General features: G+C 43.1%; 3 protein-coding genes across 4 annotated transcripts in view; 1 reads left to right on the top strand and 2 right to left on the bottom strand.

Annotated features, from left to right (window-relative positions):
• The window catches only part of ccdc146 (coiled-coil domain containing 146), a 67,318-nt gene that overhangs the window by 34,746 nt on the left and 7,363 nt on the right, over window positions 1-25,209 (bottom strand). The gene's annotated exons all lie outside the window — the stretch shown is intronic.
• Window positions 7,806-19,580, top strand: lrrc17 (leucine rich repeat containing 17). The gene is made up of 5 exons (XM_088988523.1): window positions 7,806-7,986; window positions 11,744-12,081; window positions 12,504-12,975; window positions 17,000-17,155; window positions 18,806-19,580. Exons 2-5 carry the CDS (start codon window positions 11,803-11,805, stop codon window positions 19,228-19,230), a joined length of 1,332 nt encoding a protein of 443 aa, XP_088844649.1. The 5' UTR covers window positions 7,806-7,986; window positions 11,744-11,802; the 3' UTR covers window positions 19,231-19,580.
• Window positions 20,808-24,100, bottom strand: LOC148881556 (ras-related protein Rab-19-like). Its single transcript, XM_088989039.1, has 4 exons — window positions 23,372-24,100; window positions 21,968-22,151; window positions 21,271-21,374; window positions 20,808-21,177 (listed from the first exon to the last, which is right to left on the bottom strand). Exons 1-4 carry the CDS (start codon window positions 23,564-23,566, stop codon window positions 20,989-20,991), a joined length of 672 nt encoding a protein of 223 aa, XP_088845165.1. The 5' UTR covers window positions 23,567-24,100; the 3' UTR covers window positions 20,808-20,988.

Genomic DNA, 25,209 nt, shown 5'->3' with positions numbered 1-25,209 from the left:
GGCCGCTTCCGAACGCAGCTGCACAAATGACGGTAGAGCTCCAAACTGGAGGTGAATTGCGCGGCGTCAGCAGTTTCCTCAACGCCCCAAAACCGCCTTCGAATAACGTGAGAAATTACTGTAAATACTGACGACGTAGCGGATGGCGAGAAGGGTTGAGACACCCCGACACAAGTGGGATCAATCGGCTTGTAACTGATTTTATGAGGACATGGAGGACTTTTATTCTTTTAATGGCTATGCTGGCTAAAAGCTACTATTACAAGCATATAAATGAAAACAAACATGCTTGTTGGTGTTTTTTTCCGTACCTCACACTCGTACGCTACACTCTCTTGTCGAACGATGTTGTCCTTGAGGCTAAGTGTCTGGAGCCACTTCATAAGCAGATGTTTCAAGTGCCTTCAAGATAATATAGAAGAAAATAAAACGTTTGACACTAGTTTTTATTGGGTTTGACGGGATCATTTGCACACGTTAAAAATAAATTGCTCTGTGTCCTTGACACATCCGGCTTCGTTTACAAAACGAAAGGCTGAAATGAAGAACACACGTTTCATTACCGATTGAAGGTCAGGGGAAATTTTGATGCCGTACTTGTATTAGATATTAAAATCGTTCGGTTTGATTTGTTAGATATTAAATTGGAAAAGGATGAAAAGTCATCGGTACCATTTTGTAAGGACGCTTGGTCGCGGTTGAAGCATCTGACCTTGTTCAAACCGCAATTTGTCGAAAGATTTTTTTCGCAACTTACAGAATCGGGATTTTTCTGTGGCACACCGATGTTAAAAAAATACAATAAAATAGAGTGGAACGATGCCCTCAGATTAGGTCTTAATTTTAGACCACTAAAATAAATAAATAAATAGATAGCTACATACTGTACAGTAGATAACGACACAGATCGAGACATAGATAGCTACATAAATAGCTACAGATAGCTACATACTGTAGATAGCTATAGATAACTAAATATATCTACAGATATCTACAGCTAGCTAAATAGCCATATTAATAAATAAATAAATAGATAGCTAGATAGCTACATAGATAGCCATATAGATAGCCACAAAGTTAGCTACAGATAGCTAGAGATAGCTACATAGATAGCTAGCGATAGTTAAATAGATAACTACATAGTGAACTAAATAAATAGCTGCATAGATAGCCACAAAGATAGCTACAGATAGCTATATAGATAGCTAGAGATACTTACATAGAAAACTACATAGATAGCTACAAACATGCAAATCAAACCTCTGAAGATGGAGCATACTGATTCGCTGTCGCGACCCCTTGAAGGGAAAAGCCGAAAGGAAAAGAAGAAGCTACAGATAGCGACATATAGCTACCGATAGCTATTGATAGCGACATAGATATAGCTACAGCTAGCTAGCTAACTAGATACAGTAAAGTCTCGTTATATCGATACCGGTTATATCAATAGTACTGCTTATTACGATACTATTTCTATGAACTCAAGGAGAAAATTACATGCCCGCAGGATCGGATATATCGATAGTCCGGTTATATCGATATTTTTTCCGACTCCCGAGAATATCGATATAATGAGACTTTACTGTAGATAGCCTCAAAATGTTTCCCAATGAAATTGGACATTGGACAAAGTAGAGGAAGACAATTTAATTAAATCACAACAGACGGTGTTTTTTTTTTCCGACAGTGGCTTACTGTACCGTCTCCTGCGGCTAAAAGTCGACAGCAATTAATGACCTTCACCATAAATGCCCCCCTCCCACCTTCAGCGACATCTTACTGGAACACACTGACTCACTGTCTTTGTGAGACAGATCCTGAACTTGTAAACCTCCTCTCCGGAAGCGCTACGCTAAAGAAACAGTTAAGTAAATATTCGGCAACGAAATGCATTTAATAGATTGACAAAAAAAGGTGCATTTGGAAGTTGGGGAAAAAAAGGTGGGGGGAGGCTAGTGTCAGACTGTGTGGCAAGTTAATTGAATCCAGACATGTGACCTTTTAGCGGTTATCCATCCGAGGACACCAAACAACTGTCAAGAGAGCGGACCACCACTTTCTTGTTTTCGCTGCTGCAACAGTGGGAGAGGAGCGCTGGATTCAAACATTTTGTGGCAACATTGGAAGAGGAAACCTTGTCAGAAAGTAAACAAAAATAGCAAAAGATTCAATCAAAGAGCTTCATGTCCATAACTACACCTTAGTGTGTGTTTGTGATGCGTATGAGGACATGCCGCTGTTTGGAATTGAAGCGGATTTAAATAGGACAAGAGATGAGAGACAGATCTTTTTTGTAAAGAATGCTACAGCTTCGTGTTAGCTTTCAAAACTTAGCTTGTAGCACACGTACACATTTTAACCATGACGTCTCTGATCCATTGGTGATAAGGACGCTTTGATCCTCTCCTCTTTCATCTAGAACTGCTTCATCTAACAAAGGAGGGTGCAGAAAGTACTTAAGATTGAATGACTATCTGGGTCCTTTGTGTTGTGTCACATTATTTGTTGTTTTTTTGTTTTGTTTTTGACTTCAAGATGGCGCCTCCTGAGTGGCTGCCTTTACAGCAGCTCCTGTATTTTTTTCTGCTGTGAAATGATTAGATTGATGCAAGTTTTTCTATCTATTAGCTGGCTAGTTAGCTAGCTATCTAATAGCTAGATAGTTGTCTAGCTATCTGGCTATTAGCTATCTATTATCAAGCTATTGGCTAGCTAGCTATTAGCTAGCTAGCTTTCTATCTATTTGAGTTACTTCCACAGAAAAACATATCCTGTGACTGTGACCTTGAGAGTTTTGAAAGGCGCTTATAAATTAAATGTATTATTATTATAAATGTGAATTTCTCCAATGTGAGACAAGTAAAGGCTCATCTCATCTAATCCAATGTAGGTTTTTTTATTTATTGTTTTGCTAATGACACAAAAAAGCAACAAAAAATGCTGTAGAACTAGACCAAAAATGAAGACATGTACACACAGGTACGTGTAAAATTGCGCCGTTCAGAGTTTGTGTGACGAGTTAGCCCGGATGGCAGCAATTAACTTCAGCTGTTCACCAGACCGAGACGGCAGCCATTCATTTACACCGATGCTTTTTGCACAATGCGTATTTGGATATTTGTGATGAAAGGGGCCCCAGTCTTCACCCCCTTTCATCCTAAAATCAAATAATAAAAATCAATAAATAAAAGGAATTAAAAAAAAAAGAATAGACACTCAACAATACTCAACAATACTCAACAATAGAACATCATTTAAACCATGTGGAAACAGAATTACCCAAATCGGGTTTCTTTCCTTTTATTTTCTATTTGGTTCAGTGTACAGGCCGCAAAGACAGACAGCCATGTAATTTTCCGAGGCTTGTTGAAGAACAAAGTTTTCCATTCCCTTGCATGCATTTCGCATTTTTTATTTTTTTTTTCTCAACTTGTCTGTGGTGTAGAAGAAAAAAAACGCTGGAAATCTTTTTTGAGGAGAGTATATGGAAGATTTTCGGTGGGTCGGGTACTTGGAGAGGCAATCTGCAGCATAATAACAGAGTGCACGGAATGAGAGGAACCATAATGGGCATGCGAAAATATAGAGTCACCGCGCTAAATTTGCGAGGCACGCTAAAATAACCGGTTGGCAGCTCACCCCCCAGAAAAAACAAAAACAACAGCTAATGTATATCCCGACAAGGCCAGACACGTATTTTTAATTCCATTTGCTATCTATTAGCTAGCTACCTAGTTGTCTATTTGCTATCCATTTGCTATCTATTAGCTAACGACCTAGCTGGCTATTTATTTGCTATCCATTTGCTGTACTGTAAATATGGGTTGATGCAATACAGCTACATATAGCAACATGACTTTCTAGATACTATGTACAGTTTTTTATGAAACGGTTTTGTACATTTACAGTACACAGTTGACATTTTTTATTTTACTATGCTTAGAATATCTTGTTTTCTATCCTTTCACCCCGCCACCAAATCCCCCTTTCAAATTGCTGCTGTGGACTGCAAATGTCCCCATTGTGGGATGAATAAAGGTTTTCTGATTCTGATTTATGATTCTGTTTGCCATCTATTGGCTATCTATTAGCTGTCTGGCTAGCTAGCTATGTAGCTGGCTATCTATTAGCTAGTTAGCTAACTGTCTAGCTGGCTATCTATTAGCTATCTGTTAGCTAGATAGCAAGCTTTCTATCTATTTAACTCTAGGTTGAGTGAACGCTGGTGCATGTGGCTGCCACTGCGCACCCGCAGAAAAACTGATCCTGTGATGGGAAAGTGACCTTGAGAGTTTTGAAAGGTGCTTATAAATTAAATAAATTAATTAGTATTATAGTATTAGTATAGTACAAAAGGAGTAAACATGAGTGCTTGGCAAGTGACGAGATGCAGCTCAGCGGAGGGGCTTATCATGGCTGACCTATGAACCCGGCGTGTTAGGTAATGATGTGTCTTTAAATCATACCGAGAAGAGAAAAAAAACACGCATACTGTGGGATGTGGTTATCGAACATCCGTGGAATCGGTGGGGGGAAGGTTGCGGAGATAAATGGCTTGAGTGATGACTTTGCGGAATGGAAAGACCCGGCACGACAGCATCCCAGTGCTAGGCAATCAATCCACATGCTAAGCTTGCCCAACTTTTGGCCCCACGAAGTAAACGAAAACGGCACTTAGGGTTTTGACAAGACTAAATGCTTTGGAGACGCCCCCCTGCACCCCCCAAAAAAAATCTTGATACATGCACACTGTACGTGTTCAACGGTAGATAAGCGTGTTCTTACTGCCTGGATGCCGCCACGATGCTAGCTAATATAATTAATAACTTTCTGGTTAAAGAGATTAGAACTATTTGGCTCGTCTGACCACAAATATGCAACACAGGCTAAGACGTTCCTGAACATTCCGCCTTTGTTGCTTTCTGACGTCATTAACAACCAATCGGTTGAACACAATTGTCAACAATTTAAACCCATAGATTAATAGCGGACCCCCGTCCATCCCTCCACCTTCCCCTCCCCGGTGCCTTTTATCAATCCTGCTATGAAAAAGAAACTGTCTGGAGCAACCCGCAGAAATGCGAGATGCTTTTTGGAACTTTGATAAAAGGCAGATACAGATGTCAATAATTACACCGTCCAGCTGGGATGTATTTTCCTATACGTTCAAGTCTATACTATACAGCGCTACCCGACAGCATAGGCTACAAATTCTAGTTCGACGTGTCAAACCTTGCAGCGACTGAATTCCGAGCGCTACTTAGCATCAGAAAAGAATGTCATTAGCAAGCCATGGAAAAGGATCACAATATATTGACCGTCGCACTAGGTGTCGCTAATGTGATTGCTATATAAATCAATATGTATTGTACTGTATTGTATTAATAATAATATATATCATTTATAAGCGACTTTCAAAACTCTCAAGCTCACTTTACAGTCACAGGATAAGTTTTTCTGCAGGTGAGGAGGGGCAGCCACGCGCGCCAGCGTTCACTCAACCCGGAAGTAAATAGAAAGCTAGCTGGCTAATAGATAGCCAACAGATAGCTTTCTGGATAGCTAGCCAACTACATAGATTTATAGCTAGCTTGCTAGAAACCTAGATAGTTCGTTAGCTAATACACTTAATGTCACTAAAATACATAGATATAAAGCTAGCTAGGCAGCTAGTAGATAGCTAATAGATAGCCAACAGATAGCTAGCGAGATAGCTAGCCGCTTAGATAGCGCTAAGGTCCGTCATATTATGAAAGAGGATCCCGAAGGCCTGCAACGACTTTTGAAAGACCGAATCCTCTGAGTGATTGACAATTAAACAATTTGAAGGCTATTTCTCTTGTCTGTCCGCATTCCAGTGCAGCTGCAAGAGGACTTTGAATCATCGACAACATGACATACAACTTGACCCGCTGTCATTCTTCGGCTATGGAGGGGAGGATTTGAAAAACTGGGAAAACGAAGCATCCCCAGATCGCGACGGTGATTCATGCTGACTGTCTTTTGAAACATTTTTTATGAGCGAAGAATGACTTTTTCTGCACCTCAGGTCGGGGGCCAGGGGGGTGGGGGGCTTTCAGCGTGCGGTCATAAAAAAGAGGAAGTCGTACAATACGCGTTGCAGATGGTGCGATGGAGATCGTTTGTGTTGGCTTAAATAGTTACATGTACACAAAAGACAGACGCCCGGGTGAAGAAAAATCCAAAAAAACCTTCTGACTTCTCCTTGGGAAAATGATAAAACATCTGCCTGCTGCATCTGTTTGATTAAGACTTTTTTCGTTCCGATACAAGAGAAAGGAAAATATTACGAACAAAAATTACAACATGCAAAGGGGGGGTAAAGAAGGAAAGGAAGTGCAACGGCTAATTAGAGGCCTGTTGTGCTTTCTGTTTACACGGCTGCCAAACTTGCTACAAATAACGTTAGCAATAAATCATTGTGACATTTGGTTGGATGTACTCCTTTCCCTCTCTACCTTTGCCCGAGTTTATTTTGCAGTTCTCTGTACGATGTTAACAAATTTGCAATCTGCATTGATTAATATGCTAACGACGCCTTGTTTCTTATTGGTTGTTTTTCTTGGGGTGCGGTGGTGTGTTTTAAATCCAATTCGGTCATGCTAGCTTCTCATCATTTTTTCTTCCCACATACCTCACTGGTATTGCAAAGACACTCTTTAAAGCACGTTAGAAGTCACCCATTTGGCCATTTAGCAATAAACTAGCTGCGCGCTAAGCTAAACAAGCCCAGATTCAGGATTTGCGATGAAATCACCAGGGTTATTTCAGTCTACGCCGTTGATTTTTGGTTGACGTTTTTATTTGGTGGTTGAGGCGGGATGTCCTACGAGTGTAAAACATACTTCGGGTCAACCAACATCGGGGTAACGTGGCGTTGGGCGGAATGTGGCGGAAGCACGCGAGAAGCAACAAGTTAGCATTTGGAAAATATACACGCATTGTTTTACAGTTCTAGATACCCCCCTACTATTTGTTTCAACCTGAACTGCTGCTGTAAGTGCCCTCAAGCCAATGGAAGAGTTGGGCAAGTAAACAATCTCATTTCAGAGGGAGCACAACGGTGGTCCTAATATGGTGCTGTTTCACCCGCCGGAGAGAGGAAGTGGTACAAAAGGGTCCATTATGAGCAAATAGCCGGCGGGGTTCAACGACGCGGGATGCCCCCCGACATGGAAACAATAGAGACTGGAAGCCATTTTTCCCCGCCTTCGGGTCCCTGATGGACAAGGGAAGCTAATGGCTAAGAAAACATGATGAAAATACGTTGTTAGCTATTTTTGGAGACAACCTATATTGACATCAAAGATGTCCGCCCTTTTGAAACACTTCGGAGCAGTTGGAGCAGCATCTGGTGGGAGGTGGGTGGGGTGTTTTGCAAAGCTGGGGGGGCAACCGGTGCAAACCGTTTTCTACAGATAGCTACACATAGCTAAAGATAGTTACAGATAGCTAGCGCGATAGATAGCTAGCTAGATAAAGAAATTGATAGCTACATAGCTACATACTGTAGATAACCACATAGATAGCTACAGATTTCGACAGACAGCTACATAGATAGCTACAGATAGTGACAGATAGCTACAGATAGCTACAGATAGCGACAGATAGCGACAGCTAGTTAGGCAGATAAAGAGCTAGCTTGATAGCTAGATAAATAATAAAATAGACAACTAGATAGCCGGTGCAAACCCTTTTCTGAGCATGGTATAGAGTGACGGGAAACATGAAACCCCCCCCTCAATTAGCTTCCATTTTCCCTCCCTCCAAGGGGGGAGAGTGAGAGAGAGAGTGAGTGGAGGAGTATTCGGTTATTCTTCACTCCCCTGCTCAGAGTTGAGAGGCAAACGTTCTCGGGCGGGACGCCGCGCTCATGTCAGGATTAGGAGCCGGGGACGGGGGGGACACACCGGCGATCTGCAGGTCCTAATTGACCGACCCGAGGCCGACTCGCTCCCTGGTCAGGTAGGACTGACGTGATATGGTTTTGCATTCGACGCCCGGCCACATGGTTGTGATTACAAGGGGGAAGGGGGGTGATAGGGGGGCTACAACTCTCATTCATGCTTTAACTTGTATTGTAACTTTTTTTTAGCTCCTTTGGATGTTTTTTTTATAAGCCTGATTGTAAAGTCTAGAAATTAATCTACCCTCACTGCAATTGAGAGCAAAAAAACGGCACATTTTTTGAAACCAGACCCCAATTTTGCCAAGGTACAGTTCTGCTGATGTCAGCAGGTCTTGCCGACATCCCGTTGCCACTCCGACCAAAGCCAAGATCTCTTTGGTGGGGAGCCCAGGGGAGTTTGAGAGACAAGAAATCATTTCATGGTGGCCCTGTGGAACTTCCATAATTTACTAGTCTGTGTGATGTGCAATCCAGATAAGGCAAAGGGAGGGACGGTAGGATAGCCCGTTTTTAAAATCGCCTGAGTTAATTATGTCCTCCGGTAATGACCGGCCATGGATTAACTCATTGGCTGCCATTCCCGAATTGTACCGGCCGATAAAGCGCTGGTCAGACCTCTGGCAAGATTTTTACTTTGTTACTTTGTTACATTGCTGTATAAATCAATCTGAATGTATTGCATTGTATTTTGTACATCCACCCCCATTTCAAATTCAGATAACTCCAGACCCATCAAACTTGGGAATTAACTCTCTTTCTAATCAAAGAAAACCGTCTAAGGTTTCGTACGCTGAAATGAATGTTTATGTAGTCCTAAAACTCATCCATTTGCTATCTATTAGCTATCTGGCTAGCCTAGCTAGCTATGTAGCTGGCTATCTATTAGCTATATGGCTATCTAGCTAGTTAGCTAACTGATTAGCTGGCTATCTATTAGCTAGATTTCTATCTATTTGAGTTACTTCTGGGTTGAGTGAACGCTGGCGCATGTGGCTGCCGCTGCTCATCCGCAGAAAAACTGATACTGTGACTGTAAAGTGACATTGAGAGTTTTAAAATGAGATTATAAATAAAATGTATTATTATTAATATTATTCATATTCTGTATGTCCAGGAATTCAAGTGACAATGACAAAAACCCTGGCACTGGAGTGGACACATTTTTGCACATCGTCTGGGAGTCAATGAGTTAATCTCATCAATATATCACATTAGGAAATTTGGGCTCAGCTGTGCAACAACCTTTCTATACTTTCTGACATGGTTGACAGGGGTAAAGGGTAGGGGGCATAACCTCCCCCCCCCCACGTGAGTAAAATTCCAACCACATGTTGTTTCGCCCTGGAATTCTGCCCCGGCCAAGAGAAGGGAAGGGGAGGAAAAAGGCTTAACTTGCAAGTGTGTGCTGATTCGTTAGTCCGCGAATACTTTGAGAGTCTCGCTAGTTTGGCTCCTAGGCACTTAAGTGGACCCCAGGGGGTGACACACTGTTTTTTTGGGGGGGTTATTTTCTAGTCTGACTGAAAACTGCGTTTACTTGTAACGTCCAGTCAACGATTTTGTCAGAGAAAATAGCAGTTCATCAGGTCTGGCCGAGTGTCCTCATTTCATCACCAAATGGTGACACCCGCTGAGTCGTCGCAGGATGATTTGAATGAATGCCCGACGGGCCCGATTTCGCGCCGAAGACAAAATCCAGATGGCCTAAGGCTTTTTTTTAAGTGGATCGGTGCAAGAGCCAAGACACGGGAGGGAAATGGGAGGTGGGGGGTGTCATTAAAAGCAGCACATCCCAAGTACGATATATTGGCGGCCCCGACAGAAAGGAATAAAAACAACAACACGGTACAGTTTGTGCGCTTGGGGATATTGGAGAGAAAGAGGCTTTGCGGAAGTTGAATGAAACTAATTTCACATTGCGCTACATGCTATTGGCCCTCGGGTGAAACAAACTCCCCCCGCCCCTATTTTTCCAACTCCCCATTTTATTTTTCAGAACCAAACAAATCTGTCGTCAATTACGCGCTCGGGGAACCTCTCGGGTTTACATAGGCCACGTATCAACGCGATCTACATTTTTTTGGGTTTGACATTCTTTCTTAAAGCAACAAAGTGGCCCTTGTGTCAGAAGGGTTCGGTCGGTGCCCAGTTTGGAGTTCATCAAGAACCCCCCCTGAGCTACTTGTCCATGTTCTGTCCAGAGTCATGTTCTGTCCAGAGTCATGTTCTGTCCCGGTGCATGTTCTGTCCAGAGTCATGTTCTGTCCCTAGTCATGTTCTGTCCCTAGTCATGTTCTGTCCCGAGTCATGTTTTGTCCCTCGTCATGTTCTGTCCCTAGTCATGCTCTGTCCCTAGTCATGTTCTGCATTCGCCAAAATCCAGAACCTCGATTGATCCCTCCCCCACCCCCAATCCCGTCCATACAGTTTTTATTCCCGTAGGTGGTACGAAGTCATGTCCGTTTTTAGGTCTGCCGACATCCTATGACCCATTCGAAATCCGTAGACTTTTCATAATGTGGTATTTTGTCTCGCCTTCTTCCAGCCAAGTACCGGATTGTATATGAATTCAAGTGGGGGTAAACGGTGCAAAGCAAGCAAACGCACGTCTATAAATGGCCACACATCTGCTGTGGAACTTTGTTTTGAAGTCTCAGTTGTAAATTGTATCGGTTTTCGAAACCCGCCAGGACGATTTATGAGCAATTGAACTACTCTTGTTTTCAGAAACAATGGTTTCAACCTAACGGCGGTACGACATGATGGTCGGGTGGATTAAAATAGATGAGTCAAAGCGCTACGTAAGTGATGGGCACAACCCGTCGAGTCTGTTCTCCAGGGTGAAGTCAAATTTTGTCCAAAAACCCATCAACTTAAGTGAAAGTGGCATTTTGAGGCCACCAGCGTATTTTTCTTCCAGTGACAGAGGATAAGTCTGCCGATATATTTTGGGCCAAGTCCCTGGAGACGGGAAGGGACCACAGCTCTGTGCAAAATATTGACGCGCAAGTTTTATGAGAGGCCCGGTTGGGAAGATAATGCTAGCCTACGCTTAGCTAATTTCGGCTGCTTGTGGGCAATGGCCAGGAAACCGCGTCGGATCGCAGATGAATTGCTGCATAACAGCTGGGATGGCAAAAATGACCCACGCCCGTTTCCGACGGCTTGACATGTCTCGAACGGAATGCGAATTAAAAAGTGCGCTAAGGTTTCGCCTGCAGGGAAAGACGATACGCCGAGCGACAAATGGAGTGGGTGACGAATAAAAAGCATTGGACTTAAATTTGTGGGACTGGAATTTAGGGCAGCGGGTGGATAAAATGGAGTAGGGGAGCAGGGGGTGGACGGTCATCATGTGTAAATATAACATGGCGGCCGATAATGTGTCTAAAACGAGTTAACAATGTCACAAAATGCTAGTAGTATCCACGTAAACATTTGCAGCTGTTTCTGTCGGATATTCAGACAAAAGGATCATCTGCGCTGACGGGCTTGTTCCAGTCTGCAAGACACAACATTGGGGGGTTGCGGTTGGTACAGTTTGGAACTGACTCATCATGCGCAATACTTGGAAAGGGTTGTGGCTTCTGATGGCCTGGTCGGGCTTGGGACATTGAGGTCTTGAAGTATTTAATTTTTAGACAGTTCCAGGCTTTGCTTTTCCAGAAACAATGGCCTATTCTGGTCAGGGTCCCAAGACAAAGGCCCATAAAAGTTTTGAGGACTAGACTTTTCCAAAAAAGAAACTGAATTGTAGTTACGGACAAAGCAAGACCTAAATAGACTTCTTGTCCTCTTTTTTTGTCTTTCTAGCTGTGACAAACCCATCACGTCATCTCTCGAGATTGACCTGACTACCGTCCTCCTCCAACATGCGTCTCCTCGCCGCCCTGTGCCTGTTGCTGATCACCCGGATCGCCGAGCCCGGCCGGGGCCGGCGTTCCGACGCAGCGGAACGAGGGAGCGTCCATTGGGCCCAGACCCGAGGTCGGGGAAGGGCCGGTGTCGTGAAGCGCCAAACTCAGGAATGCAAGGAGTACATGGACGCCGGGGAGAAATACCTGGACTGTCAGGACAGGCAGTTGACCACCGTGACTGAAGGCTGGCCCAAAGATATCCACCACCTGCTGCTGGCCCGGAATAAAATCCAGGCAAGTACAGGCAGGTCTCAGGATATTAGACACGTCGGATCTGCGGCGTTATTGACGCAAGTCACAGCTAGTCCAGTCATCTCCAATTAAGATCTCGGGATTTGTTTCCGTCCAGTCGGTGGATCTGACCTTTCACGTGGCCCAAATTGGAGCTGGCTAGATGATGGCATGAACATCGGTGTGCCATCATATTGGGGTCCTGCCCCCTTGAAGGGGACAATAGAATGTGGATTTAAGTTAGTATGTGAAGATAATGAACCCTTTGCGAGTCGTTTGGGGTTTTGCTCATTGCAACACACCACAAGTGTCTCCGGGTTTACAGTGCCTTGGAAACAATGACCGTCTGGGATGGCGAGACCGTGTTGTTTTGATTCTCGAGTATCTTACAAATGACAACAAATACCGTCTCCCCCTCCGTTTAGGTTCTGAGGGACAACATGTTCTCCCAGTTCAGCCAACTAAAGAGCCTGGACCTCCAACAGAATGACATTTCCATGGTGGAAGACCGAGCTTTTAACGGTCTTTCCAAGCTCAGGACACTGCTGCTGCAACACAACAGATTGAAAACGGCCTCCGAGGAGGTCCTGCTCCCAATGCCCCGCCTTACCTACCTCCGTCTCTACGACAACCCCTGGGGCTGTCACTGCCCGTTGGACAGCCTACTTAGGACGCTGCAGGTGCCTAGTAACCGCAACCTGGGCAATTACGCCAAGTGTGCTGAGCCCCTTTCGCTGAGGGGCCAGAAGCTGAAGAAGCTGAACGTGGACTCGTTGTGTGCAGGTGACAACCAGGTGGATGAGACTCAACCTAAACCACCCATCAAAAAGATAGTGGGCACATCCATGTGCCACACGTACATGTTCCCCAAACCCCTGCTGGACTGCAGCTACAAAGGTGAGCGTGTCAATTGTCAATGAGACAATCCCTGCCCATTCCCTCGCCATTGCCACGGTGACATCATCGAGACGATGACTTGACTCGTATGGACGTGGGGAGCTAACATGCATCAAAGCTACGTAGGCACTACGTTTGAGTGGACCGCCCGGAAGTATTAACAGGGCGATTGACCGTCAGGTTAGGATATGGATCGACGCTTTTCACGCCGTCCTAGCGACAGCTAACTTGGCACTAGCTAGGACGGGGTTAGGACAACACAACAGAGATGGATTTAAAATGGGACCAAAGAGGAAAAAAAATCATGACTAGTTCCAAACTTCTGGAGATGAAAGTAAGTTATTTTAAACTAACTAGGAAAAGGTTTTGCTGAGTCAGCATGCTAGCTGACGACATTTATCCATCCATACATCAAATTTCCGATCTGATTCATCCTCACAAGGTCCGCAGGGGGTTCCTGGATGCTATCACAGCTGTGATATTTAAGATGTAACAAAATCCTCCGGGAGGAAGTGGACAAGAGCATCGAAAAACCGTGTCTTTGTTTTTATATCATGCTTGGCTCGAACAAAAGCAGTCCAGAGGCAGGCTGGAAGTAGCGATGACATTTTTGTAGCCCAAAAAAAGACAAAGAGGAGAAAGGGTAGTCCAGTCCTCTCTCTCTTTCTCTCATCTCGCTTTGATGTCGATCCAATCCTGTCCTTGTGAAAACGACGAGAGAGAGATTTGGACGCAACTCACAGACTCGTTTTTGTCTTTGAGAATGACGGCGGAGCCAATAAAAAAATATTGCGAATCATTTTTCAACGTGTCAGAAGCCCACAAAGCGCCATTTGTGTCAGGCGTACGTACGGTAGAGGAAGGAGGGTTCGCATATTTTCCGAGTAGTTCTAAAACTCGGACTCTTCAATGGGGTCTCTATCTGACTCCCTGACATCTGCTTCATCCCACGATTTACGACGCAAACCCGAAGTTTTGCCGCGTCAAATGTTACGCAACCGCGGCGGTCCAGTAAACATGCCGATCGGTTTCAACTGCTCAGATCTTTTGAAATCGGACATAGTGAACACTGGTGTATCACGATTGTATCGCAAAAGCGTTTGAGGTACAAAACCCTGCGGCAACGACAAAATACAAAAGACCGTCTAGCATTTGTTTTCACTACGTTCCTCATTTTCCCTTTTTTCGCGTCAAAATGGCGCCGCCCCTGTGGTTTGAGGTCTCTTTTTTTCTGAGGCGAACCACAGCAAATTTCAGGCTCCACGTCATCTTTAACATCAAGACTCAGTTAAGGCATCTACAGATGTGCGCAGGGACACTTTATTTTATGTATTTTTTTTACGCAAGAGCATGCTGAATAGTACTTTTTAATTAACTCCATTATTCAAAACAAGACAAGGGGATTAAAGAGACCAAAAAGAATTCAATAAAAGGCTTCCTAAGTGTTGGATAAAATAGAATCCATCACGATTCTGCCAGGTCATAAGACATTTCCTGCAGGAGGTACGTCCCGAACTGGACCGTATGCACGTAGCTACTTGCGGTGACCGTAAAGCAATAAATGCCTCGGCTGGAAAAGCTGTAATTAGCCAAAACGGGGGGCCTAAATCATAAAAAATATAAAATTTCACTGTTTAAAGAATATAAACCATGTGCAATAACAACTTACAGCCTCCGAAGTCATGCTTCTTTAACCCTCTGTCGTCGATTATGTCGATTAATGTCCTCCAGTCCAAATAAATCTGATATATTTCGGCTTCCTCGCATGCTTGGGCTGCACATTTGGCCATTCACTCTGTCTATGAATTCACGCCCTCCGACCCCCATCCCCACCCTGTCCTGAACTGAACTGAACTGTAATTCACACTTTGTAAAAAGTAAACATCTTCTCTCCCTTTCGAAACCCCTGGGGGGGCTGAATAAAACCCGCCCCCTGCTAATTAAATGTCAATCAAACACGAGCGCTGTAACCCAGAACAAAAAATGATGCTACTTAAACATCTACAGTGCACTTATGAGCCGTGAAAATAATATCAGCCTAAAGCCGACAATGGCTGGTAGATACAGGTAACATCCGATTTACGACCAGCTTGAATTACGACTACCCGTACTTACGACCACAACCTTTAATTCGACGCCGGTCACTGCAAAACGCTAGCAGGCTGACAACGTGTTCGACAATTTTGGCCAGCCAGCCAGCATCTCACTCTCGCGCAGCAATCGACCGTGTGATGGTACCAGAGGGGGGAGTTTGCGAGTCATTTAGCCTCCGAGTCTCTATTCAACATTTTGAATCGATTTTGACCTACAGCCATTTTGACTTACGACCGTTTAGTCCGAATGGAACTCTGTTGTAAGTCAGATGTTACCTGTATTCATGAAGGTCCCAAAAAAAGTGGGATTCCCTTTCGATTGCAAGTCTACGGAGGAGAATGAAACATTACCTTAAAAGTCTGCTTTTGCAATAACAGCAAACCTTTGGAGGCTGTTGTATTCCAGACTTAGCTTGACGGCGCCGCGCCACCACGATAACAGCTTACAACATCTGCGCCGGTTAAGTGCGGCCTATAAAGCCTTGCGACATCTGCACCGTTAAAAAAATAAATAAATAACGACAAACATCCACCAGACTTCTCAGCTAAAACCGCGTGCACGCGGGCAGCTACAGACAAAAGACAAAACCGTGCACACAAGGACGATTACATCCGCTCACCTGCGACTCATTTACTACAAAGACAATCGTCCATCGTTGAATGTGACACATGAGGAGGCCACTTCATCCAAAACTTGACATTCAAATGAGAGCCACACTTCTGGGTCTGTTCATAAAAGCGTAAAGATGCCGCAGAGTGATTCTCGAGGCTTGACGAGTGCTAGAACGTATGCGCAATTAAGCAATGGAAATTAACTGGTTCGTACGTTAAAGGCTAATCATCGGGGAAATGTACAAGCGAGGAGCTTAGAAACGGATCAGGACTTTTGTGTTTGTTGTCAGGAGGATGGGGAGGGGGATGTTGCACACATCCCACGCAACATCTTGAAAATAACTAGACTCTGACAAATCGGATCTTCGGGGGAGCTCCCGTTGACTCCGAGGTGACCCGTGGGAACATTTTTTTATAAGGGGCGGACGAGATGGACAAAGCAGATGCAAAGAAAAACCCGGGACGGTGGTGCGAAACATGCTTGGGTTGTTCGCCTCAACGAACTCTGATTTTTCCGATGATAAGACGCAACGGGTTTTGGAGCAAAACGGCTGCAGCAACAGACATCGACAGACAAAAACACAACAACGTCGGCGAACAATGAATTACGGTATTTTCCGGTGTGTCCTATACAGTGCCCTATACAGGCAACATCCGACTTACGACCGAGTTCTGTTCCGACCAAACGGTCGTAAGTCGAAATCCATTCAAAATGTTGAATAGAGACTCAGCGGCTAAATGACTCGCAAACACCCCCCCCGGTGCCATCAAACGGTCAATTGCTGTGCGAGAGTGAGATGCTGGCTAGCTAGCCTACATTGTCATATGCGTTGGCGGCCTGCTAGTGCGTTGCAGTGACAGGCGTAGAATTAAAATTTTAAAAATAAGGTCTGGAGGTCGTAGTCATAAGTACGCGTGGTCGTAAGTTGAGACGGTCGTAAGTCGGATGTTACCTGTATTTAGAATTTTTTTATATATTCACATGTTATATTTGAAAAACGTATTTAATTCATTGAAGGTGCGCTTCATACTCTGGTACGCCTTATATATGGAAAAAGTTTGAAAATACACCTTATGTGCCTATACAGTACGTTTGCAGTAGTTTCATGATGAGCTTTGTTTATATGCGCATATCGATTCTACCACCCCCTGGTGGTCAAGGCCTGCACAACATTGAATGTCAATACGATACAATACATATTGATTTAACAATAATAATAATAATAATAAATTAATAAATATCTTTCTTATGGGGAAATTTTTGAAAAATGACTTCCTGGGACAGGTGAAGTGATGACCCCGCCTCTTTTTCCCGATAGGTTTGAGCAACGTCCCGTCCGACCTGCCCTCCGACATCGTGAAGATGGATCTGTCCGGTAACAACATCAAACATCTAAGGGCCAAGCAGTTCTTGAATTCCAAAGACCTCAAGATGCTCAACCTCAGCAGCACTAGCCTGAACCAAATCGACTCAGGTGACCGCTAAAAAATATTGATTGATTTATTTGCATACACAACAAATGATGTTGATTCTGCTAGCACCTGTCTCCCATTTCGGTAATGGACCGCCGTGATGCTCAAAACTAACAACGTTGTCGGAAATGATTACCCCCCAAACAAATCCCAGTTGTATTCGTTAGCACGTAGTGTAAATAATTTCCCCGCTAGCTTTGGGCCACGCTACTGTTGCATCAAATCCCCTCCCCCCCGCCCAGACCATGTTAGCGCTTTGTTGCAGCTTCAGCTGTTGTTAAAGCGCTATATAAATCAATATGTACTTTATACATCCGCCCCCATTTCAAGCTCAGATAACTCCGGACCCATATAACTTGGGAATTAACCCTATTTTTTCTGATGAAATTAGAGAGTCTAAGGTTTCTTACGCTGAATTGAATGTTTGTGTCATGCTAAAACTCAATATTCTGTGGGTTCTGCAATTTGAGTGACAATGACAAAAACCCTGGCACTGGAGGGTACACATTTTTGCACATCTGGCAGTGAATGAGTTAATAGTCAGGATGGGGCGGGGGGAAGTTTCAGAAGTTCAAGGTCAAGTTAGCCAGAGACGTCTCCCTCATTCTATCTCCGTTCAATTATTTTGAAACATATGGTGACCCCTTCCTCCCCTCTGTCTTCCGGTTTCCCCCCTTGTTATCATCGAGATCAAAGCTAAGCTCGAGGCTAGCAGAGCACAGCAGGAAACGCTCAGAAATGTCTTCACTCGTTCGCCTGCCTGCCTGCCTTCCATCGAGTCGCGTTCATTTCCGGCGAGGGGCGACGTCGCACCATATGGTGGGAAATGGATCGTAGCGAGGTCGCGCGGGAGATATTCGCCATTTAGAACTGGAGAAGATGGTGCCAAAGTTCTATTTGATAGGAAAGGACCACAGCTGGGATAGCAAAAACTCAATACTGACACCTTCCCTCAAAGATGAGCATAAAGCATCAACTCTATGCAGATAATAATAATAATAATACATTTCATTTCTAAGCGCCTTTCAAAACTCTTCAGGTCACTTTACAGTCACAGGATGAGTTTATCTGTGGGTGAGCAGCGGCAGCTAGATGCGTCAGCGTTCACTCAACCCAGATAACTCAGATAGAAAGTTAGCTAGCTAGCTAATAGATAACTAATAGATAGCTAGCTAGCTAATCCATAAAGATGTATAATCTCTCATCTGTTTTCACCTGCTGACTAAATTATCGAACGAGCTATCAATCTTAATTTAGGAAATCAAAAATGAAGACTACTTTGATTCAATTAAAATGTAAACAAAAATATCTACATATGACCACAAGAGGCGAGCAATATAAGCTTGATCAATGTTTATTTTTATGTATTTTATTTATTTATTTAATGTGATTCTATCCAATCCAAAATGGTCAGAAACACTGCGGCAAATGTTGCTAACCATGATACTTTTGATGTTGCATAAACAAAATGGCGTCTACAATTCCTTCTACTGCTCCCATCATGAGTTACCTCATCAATAAAGACAAGTGAGACAGATCCAGGGGAAAAAATGTGAGCCTAATCTACTTGGGGGAGGAGCTAATGTCTAGCCAGTGTTCTTTAAGTGAAGCGAGTCAAGCTATTTTTCCAGCTCATTTATTTCCCCTCACAGGTGCATTTGCAGGACTGCTGTACCTCCGCGAACTGGATCTGTCCAACAACAGTCTCCACTACTTCCAGTACGCCGTCCTGGAGGACCTCTACTTCCTGCGTAAACTGTCTCTGAGCAACAACCCGTGGATCTGCGACTACAATATCCATTACTTGATCTACTGGCTCAAACTGCACCCCGGCGTTGCCCACACGGGACTCATCTGCGCCGATCCGCCCGAGTTCCGAGGCTGGCGAGTCGTCGACTACGTTAAGACCTACAATGGGGAGTGTCCCAAGGATATACAGATAGGGGGCGCTAACGGGGCGCAAGGGGGGTCGGAGAATGAGGCGCAAGAGTTGTTGGGGGAGACGGAGGAAGGGGTTCAGTTGAGACCCCTGAAAAACCGAAAGATTAAAAAGTTTGAGATTATCAGGTTGAGTTAATCGAGAGGTGGATTCATAGTTTAGCGTTTGGGGAATTTCGACTGATGAATTAGCACAGGTTGATTTTAAGTACGTTTTTTAGTCTTTTTTGCAATGTATGTAAATAAAAAGTCTTAGGGGAATCTGAGTTCTTACAAGGGATCTCTAGTTCTCACATTGCTGTGCTTAATTTTAGTTTATGCAGAAGTTTTCCCTTCACCGGATGGTCTTTTCCAATTAAACATCCCCTCCAACTGCTCAAAACTATGAACTACAGGTGCTTTCTTTTCCATTACTTTTCTTGTGGTACTGAATGAATGAATGGCAGGCACTTTGGATAAGATCTTTAAAAATAAAAAGGTGTCCATTTTTGTGAGTAGTTCTTTTTCAACAGTCGTGTATAGAAATATTTCAGAATCAAGAAAGTAGCAATTCATTTCAACGTAATTAGAATGAATGAGAAATACTTTCGAGGCGCACCATCAGGCTCATTCTGGCCTATTACATTTAAAATATTTGCGTTTTGTTCTTTTATAAATGTAATCAAAACGACGACACTATTAATACGTACAATATAATCAGCAATGATGTTAAAAACTCACATTTTCTAATGGTCACAATTTTTGACAAATACAATTGAGAAAGTATCATGTGTGTAAACTTATTGAACAACATAGCATTTTAGATCACATAAACACGTTTTAGTACCTGAAATTGTTTGGAAAGGAACTTCCATGTTTGAGAATAGTGGAATGTGATTGGCTAAGTCATCTCCCAGTAAACTCACCTCTAGCTTGTCATGCAGGTAGCGTCTCATGTGTGAATAATACTAATACTACTACTAATAATAATACATTTCATTTATAAGGGCCTTTCAAAACTCTCAAGGTCACTTTACAGTCTGCGAGTGAGCAGTGGCAGCCACACCCGCCAGCATTCACTCTACTCGGAATAACTCAAATCGATAGAAAGCTAGCTAGCTAATAGATAGCTACGCCACCAGTTAGCCAGCTAGATAGCCAGCTAGATAGCCAGCCAGAGAGCTAGCTAGTTAATTTAGTGTGTTCAATCACCCTGCCAAGCAATATTTTGAAAGGTGTCCACTCACTAACACAGGTGTTGCTAATTGCTGTTTGTTCCACCCGGTACTCTGTACTTTGTTTGAATGACACTGAGCAGCGCCACCTTGTGGAATGGTGGGTAGACAAATGACAAATGTAGCCCCAACATAATAATAATCCATTTGATTTCTAAGCGCCTTTCAAAACTCTCAAGGTCACTATACAGTCACAGGATCAGTATATATGTATATACTGTATAAATATATGAATATATTCTCATAAAACTTAGTATAATGATTACTAAGTAATAGCCTTTAAATATGTGACATTTTAAACATTGTAAACATGGAGTGAGACGGGACTAAAAAAAAAAATAATCCCACTGTGTTGTGATGTGGATAATTCTTTCAAATAATCTCAAATACGCAGAATGCAAACCGGCTAAACTGCTTTCACTGAATTGCATAACACTTACCAGCTTTTGTAACCGACCGCTAATAGGGCTCTGAATCTTTGCGATTAAAATCATCACAAGTGCAGATTTTGGTAGACGTTTAATAAAATGCAAAATTTGATCACAAACAAACAAACAAAAATCAATAATGATCATAAAAGGAAGAATTATGTAAAGTCTCTGGATTAATTCTTCAAATCTTCATCAATCACTCTGATTCATTCTTATTGTCTTGTTGATGGGTATCCATTAGTCATTCCATCGTCAACAACACGACTTCTTATCGGACGACGTGAAGGCCCCCACGCTGCCGTTCACCGGACGGGAATTAGTCCTGAGGAGTAATTGGGGCCTTCCAAATCTTTCCAGTTCATCTTGCTGGACCTGAAGGCCGTTACGAGAGAGAAGCTCTTTGGCCATCAACATGAAGCTCTCCTCCACATTCTGACTTTCCTGGAGAGACAAATATGGAACATTGCCATGTACCGGTACACTTTTCCGACTGTGTTTTATTAATATGTTTGTCAGTATTTTTTAATTTTTCACCTTGGCAGATGTTTCCAGGGCAGCAAGTGCACCCCTTTCTTTTGCCATAATGCAGGCTTCTTCAAACAGAACGTCACGTTCTTCTTCTAAGTCACATTTGTTACCTGGGTGGACGGAGACATTCATATGACATATATAATACACATAAAAAATAATAATACATTTCATTTACAGTCACAGGATAAGTTCTTCTGTGGGTGAGCAGCGGCAGCCACACGCGCCGGCGTTCACTCAAACCGGAAGTTACTCAAATAGACAAAAAACTAACTAGCTAGATAGATAAAAGAGAGCGAATAATAATATCGATGGACCACTCCTGTACGACTGAGAGCTTACAGACGTAATAATAATACATACAATTTATAAGCGCCTTTGAAACTCAACGTCACTTTACAGGCACAAGACAAGTAATAGATAGCTAATAGATAGTTATCAAGATAGCTCACAATTATTATAATTGTTCCTTGGTGTCGAAGAACTATGTTAAAATAAGTGGAGGAGCTTCATTTAGTCATGCTACAGACCTTTCAAATAAAAAAGTAATGTTTTGCCACCAATTTATGGCATTTAAAAGCAACGCTAAAACTTTTGGATAGCCAATTGCAGCATATACATTTCCAACCAAATATGCATAAAACATTTGTAAACACATTTCACAACAACGCCATGATCGAAATATGTCAAACTGTGCACCCACCAATGAGAACCAGCACCACGTTAGCCGCCCCGTAGAGCTCCACCTCGTGTATCCAGTCGCTCACCGACTCAAAAGTAGTGCGTCGCGTGATGTCATAAGTGATCATGGCGCCGTGAGCGCTGCGGTAGTAGCTCTGAGTGATGGTCCGGAAGCGTTCCTGACCCGCCGTGTCCCACACTTGCATCTGTTCAACATAATTTGAATCAATTCGATTCCTGCACTGCAGTCAATATGATGAAGTATTTTGTTTCACACTAAAACATGCAATTAAAACAGCTAGAATGAATGTTAGCATGAATGTTTATCATCCATAATTAATACAGCTTGCATGAATGTTAACATGTGTGTTTATCATCCACAGTTAATACAGCTAGCTAGCATGAATGATCATCATCCACAATTAATACAGCTAGCATGAATGTTAGCATGAATGTTAATCATCCACACACACAGCGTATAACAAATTACATTCGTGTAGCAACAAGCGCCATGGTGACCTTCCGCCGTTGCACATTTTCTGTCGCATCTACAGCAGGGAAAGGCGAACACGTTTTTGTCAGGCCACGTTACATACAAAGAGATAGCTAGCAAGATAGTTACGTCGCTAGCTAGGTAAGGAGCATGGAGGGTTTGGTGACGTCCCATGAGGGCCATGAAACACAGAGAACTAGCTAGCTAGAAAGTTAGTCAATCCAACATCATTTAGCATAGTAACGGCTTGTTACTGAACAAGTTGAGTTCAGTCCCACTATACAGTGCTAGCATCTCATCTTCAAGCTAGCAGATTAGGACCATTGGTACTTTGATGAAGTCCCATGAGGGCCATGATACACAGAGAACTAGCTAGCTAGAAAGTTAGAACATTAGCTAGATGGATCAAGTGCAATGCTATTTGTTAGCTTGCTAATGTTTCCCATCATGAGCTAGCGTTACGCTAGAGGATTTCAAGCTATCATTACAAAGCATCTTGTTGTAAATAGCATCACTAGTGCTTGTTGTTAAACGAGTCGGTTCAATGCCATCATACATTGCTAGCATTTCAGTTTTAAGCTAGCAAGTCAAAGCAAGTAAAACAATCAACTTTGTCATAATTAGCTAGTTGACAAATATACTTTGAACACCGTGTTAGCTTTCCGACGAACCAATCCTGATTCAGCTCATCGACTTATCAACGGTTCTGTTACCGAGGCGCCACACCGAAGGAACCTGAAGAACTGGTTCTCGGTTCCAGTTGCCCGTTGAGCTTGTTTTGGGCACCTAGCCCAAAAGCTACCTTGTAAATAAAGCTCAACCATTTTGAATTTGATTGGTTTTGCGCTTTTTTTGCCCGAGACTTTATCTTGAATTAATTAAAAATTAAACCTCATGATAGCTTCATAAACGGAAATCAATATGCTTACTGACCTTGACTTTCTTGCCTTCAATATCCAAAGTACGCACAGTGAAATCCACTCCAATGGTGTTCTGCTGCTTCTCCGAAAAAAGTCCCGACTTGAAGTTCTGGACTACGCAGGTTTTCCCTACGTTGGAATCTCCGATGAGGATGATCTTAAAAAGGTAGTCGAAGGAGTCGTCATGTTCCGTTCCTGGGTTCTGCATCCTGGAGGAACTTTGTATTGAGGAGGAAGGAAGGGGAAAGGGTGGACGGTAGCGCTTGGTGGACCCAATTCTTGGTCTGCGGGGATGCCGAGTGATGTTGGATAAAAGTCAATTTGCAGAATCAAATATGTCTCAGGGTAAATTACAGCAAACGTGTCCGTATGGATCCAGTCCGACCGGTTCCTGACGATTGTTTTGTCAAGGTGTCAAATGATTCCACTCCAAAGGTCACATTTTTCACATTTTCTTCGCGATTTCCATAGTTACTATCTATTTTTGCGTCCCTCTCGTCAAGCCTCTTCAAGGACAACCGGATCAAAAAACACATCTTTGAATTCCCGGGTTTCCGGAGTCAATCCGCTTGACAGTATTTCTTTGCATTCAGAGACCTAGAGACAATTTTTCCCCCTTCCGCAATGAAGTTTGCCGTCTTATCCAAATGCTATTATTTTACTTTCCTTTCCGCAAAAGTACAATCAGCCCATTGTTGCTACTTCGGTGTTTCCCTCCCCTCTGTCACACTCGCTTCCTAGCACCTGAAACAATACAATCCCGCCTTACCTGTTCTACAGAATACAATGTGACTGTTTCTTTAAGACTGTGGGATTGTGGGAAATGAAGTTCATCCATCCCAAACCTCAATACAGTACAGTATATGTCATGTATGACAGTTGATTGTATACATTTGCAATATCTCAAAATTCTACATTAATAGATTATTTAGACACGGACAACCATTACACAAGGTCATAACATATTTTCGCAAAATGGCCGAACACATATAATAATTATAATACATTTCATTTCTAAGCGCCTTTAAAAACTGTCAAGGTCACTTTACAGTCACAGGATCAGTTTTTCTGTGGGTGAGCAGCGGCAGCCATATGCGCCAGCATTCACTCAACCAGGAAGTAACTCAAATAGACAAAAAATTAGCCAGCCAGCTCATAGATTGTCAATAGATAGCTTATATAGAGTGAATGATATATAGCCGGATGTGCCATTTAGCTAATAGATATCTAGCTACACAGCTAGCCAGATCGGACAAAAAGATAAACTCACATTTCCTAATTTGGTCAGACAGATAGAAAGTGGGCTCAGTAAAGGCTACCAGGGGGATGAGATCATCGATGCAGTGGTTCGTGCCATAACACCAGGTCTGCAGTTGAGAAGCTACCTCGAAGGGAAAGAAAATCTTACCCTAACTTCTTTACGAAGGATTCTCCGATCTCACTATCAAGAGAGAGGAGCCACTGAGTTGTACAAGCAGCTCTCATCGGAAGTGCAGACTAATAAAGAGTCCCCACAGAAATTTCTACTGCGTGCAATGGATCTTCGTCAAAGGATTCTTTTTGCATCTCAAGAAGCTGAATCAGAGGTGAAGTATGATCCCACGTTGGTCCAGAGTTTATTCCTGCACACAGTTCTGACGGGGTTACAGAGTGACAATGTAAAGAGTGACATGCAACCTTTCCTCCTGCTAACCACCACATCAGATGAAGTACTGTTAGAAAAATTAAACATGGCATGTGCAAATGAAAAAGAGCGACAGGAAAAAAAGAAAAATGCTGCTGCACGGGTGACAACGCTGAACACTGTCCAGGTAGATGACACACCAGTGCCGATTGGGAAGAAGACAGTCT

The sequence above is a fragment of the Hippocampus bargibanti genome, linkage group LG22, assembly GCF_051943395.1.
Source record: "Hippocampus bargibanti isolate YZ-2025 linkage group LG22, ASM5194339v1, whole genome shotgun sequence".
NCBI classification, from domain to species: Eukaryota; Metazoa; Chordata; class Actinopteri; order Syngnathiformes; family Syngnathidae; genus Hippocampus; species Hippocampus bargibanti.
Note: the sequence above shows the minus strand (reverse complement) of the source record. Positions and strands in the feature narration are given on the sequence as shown.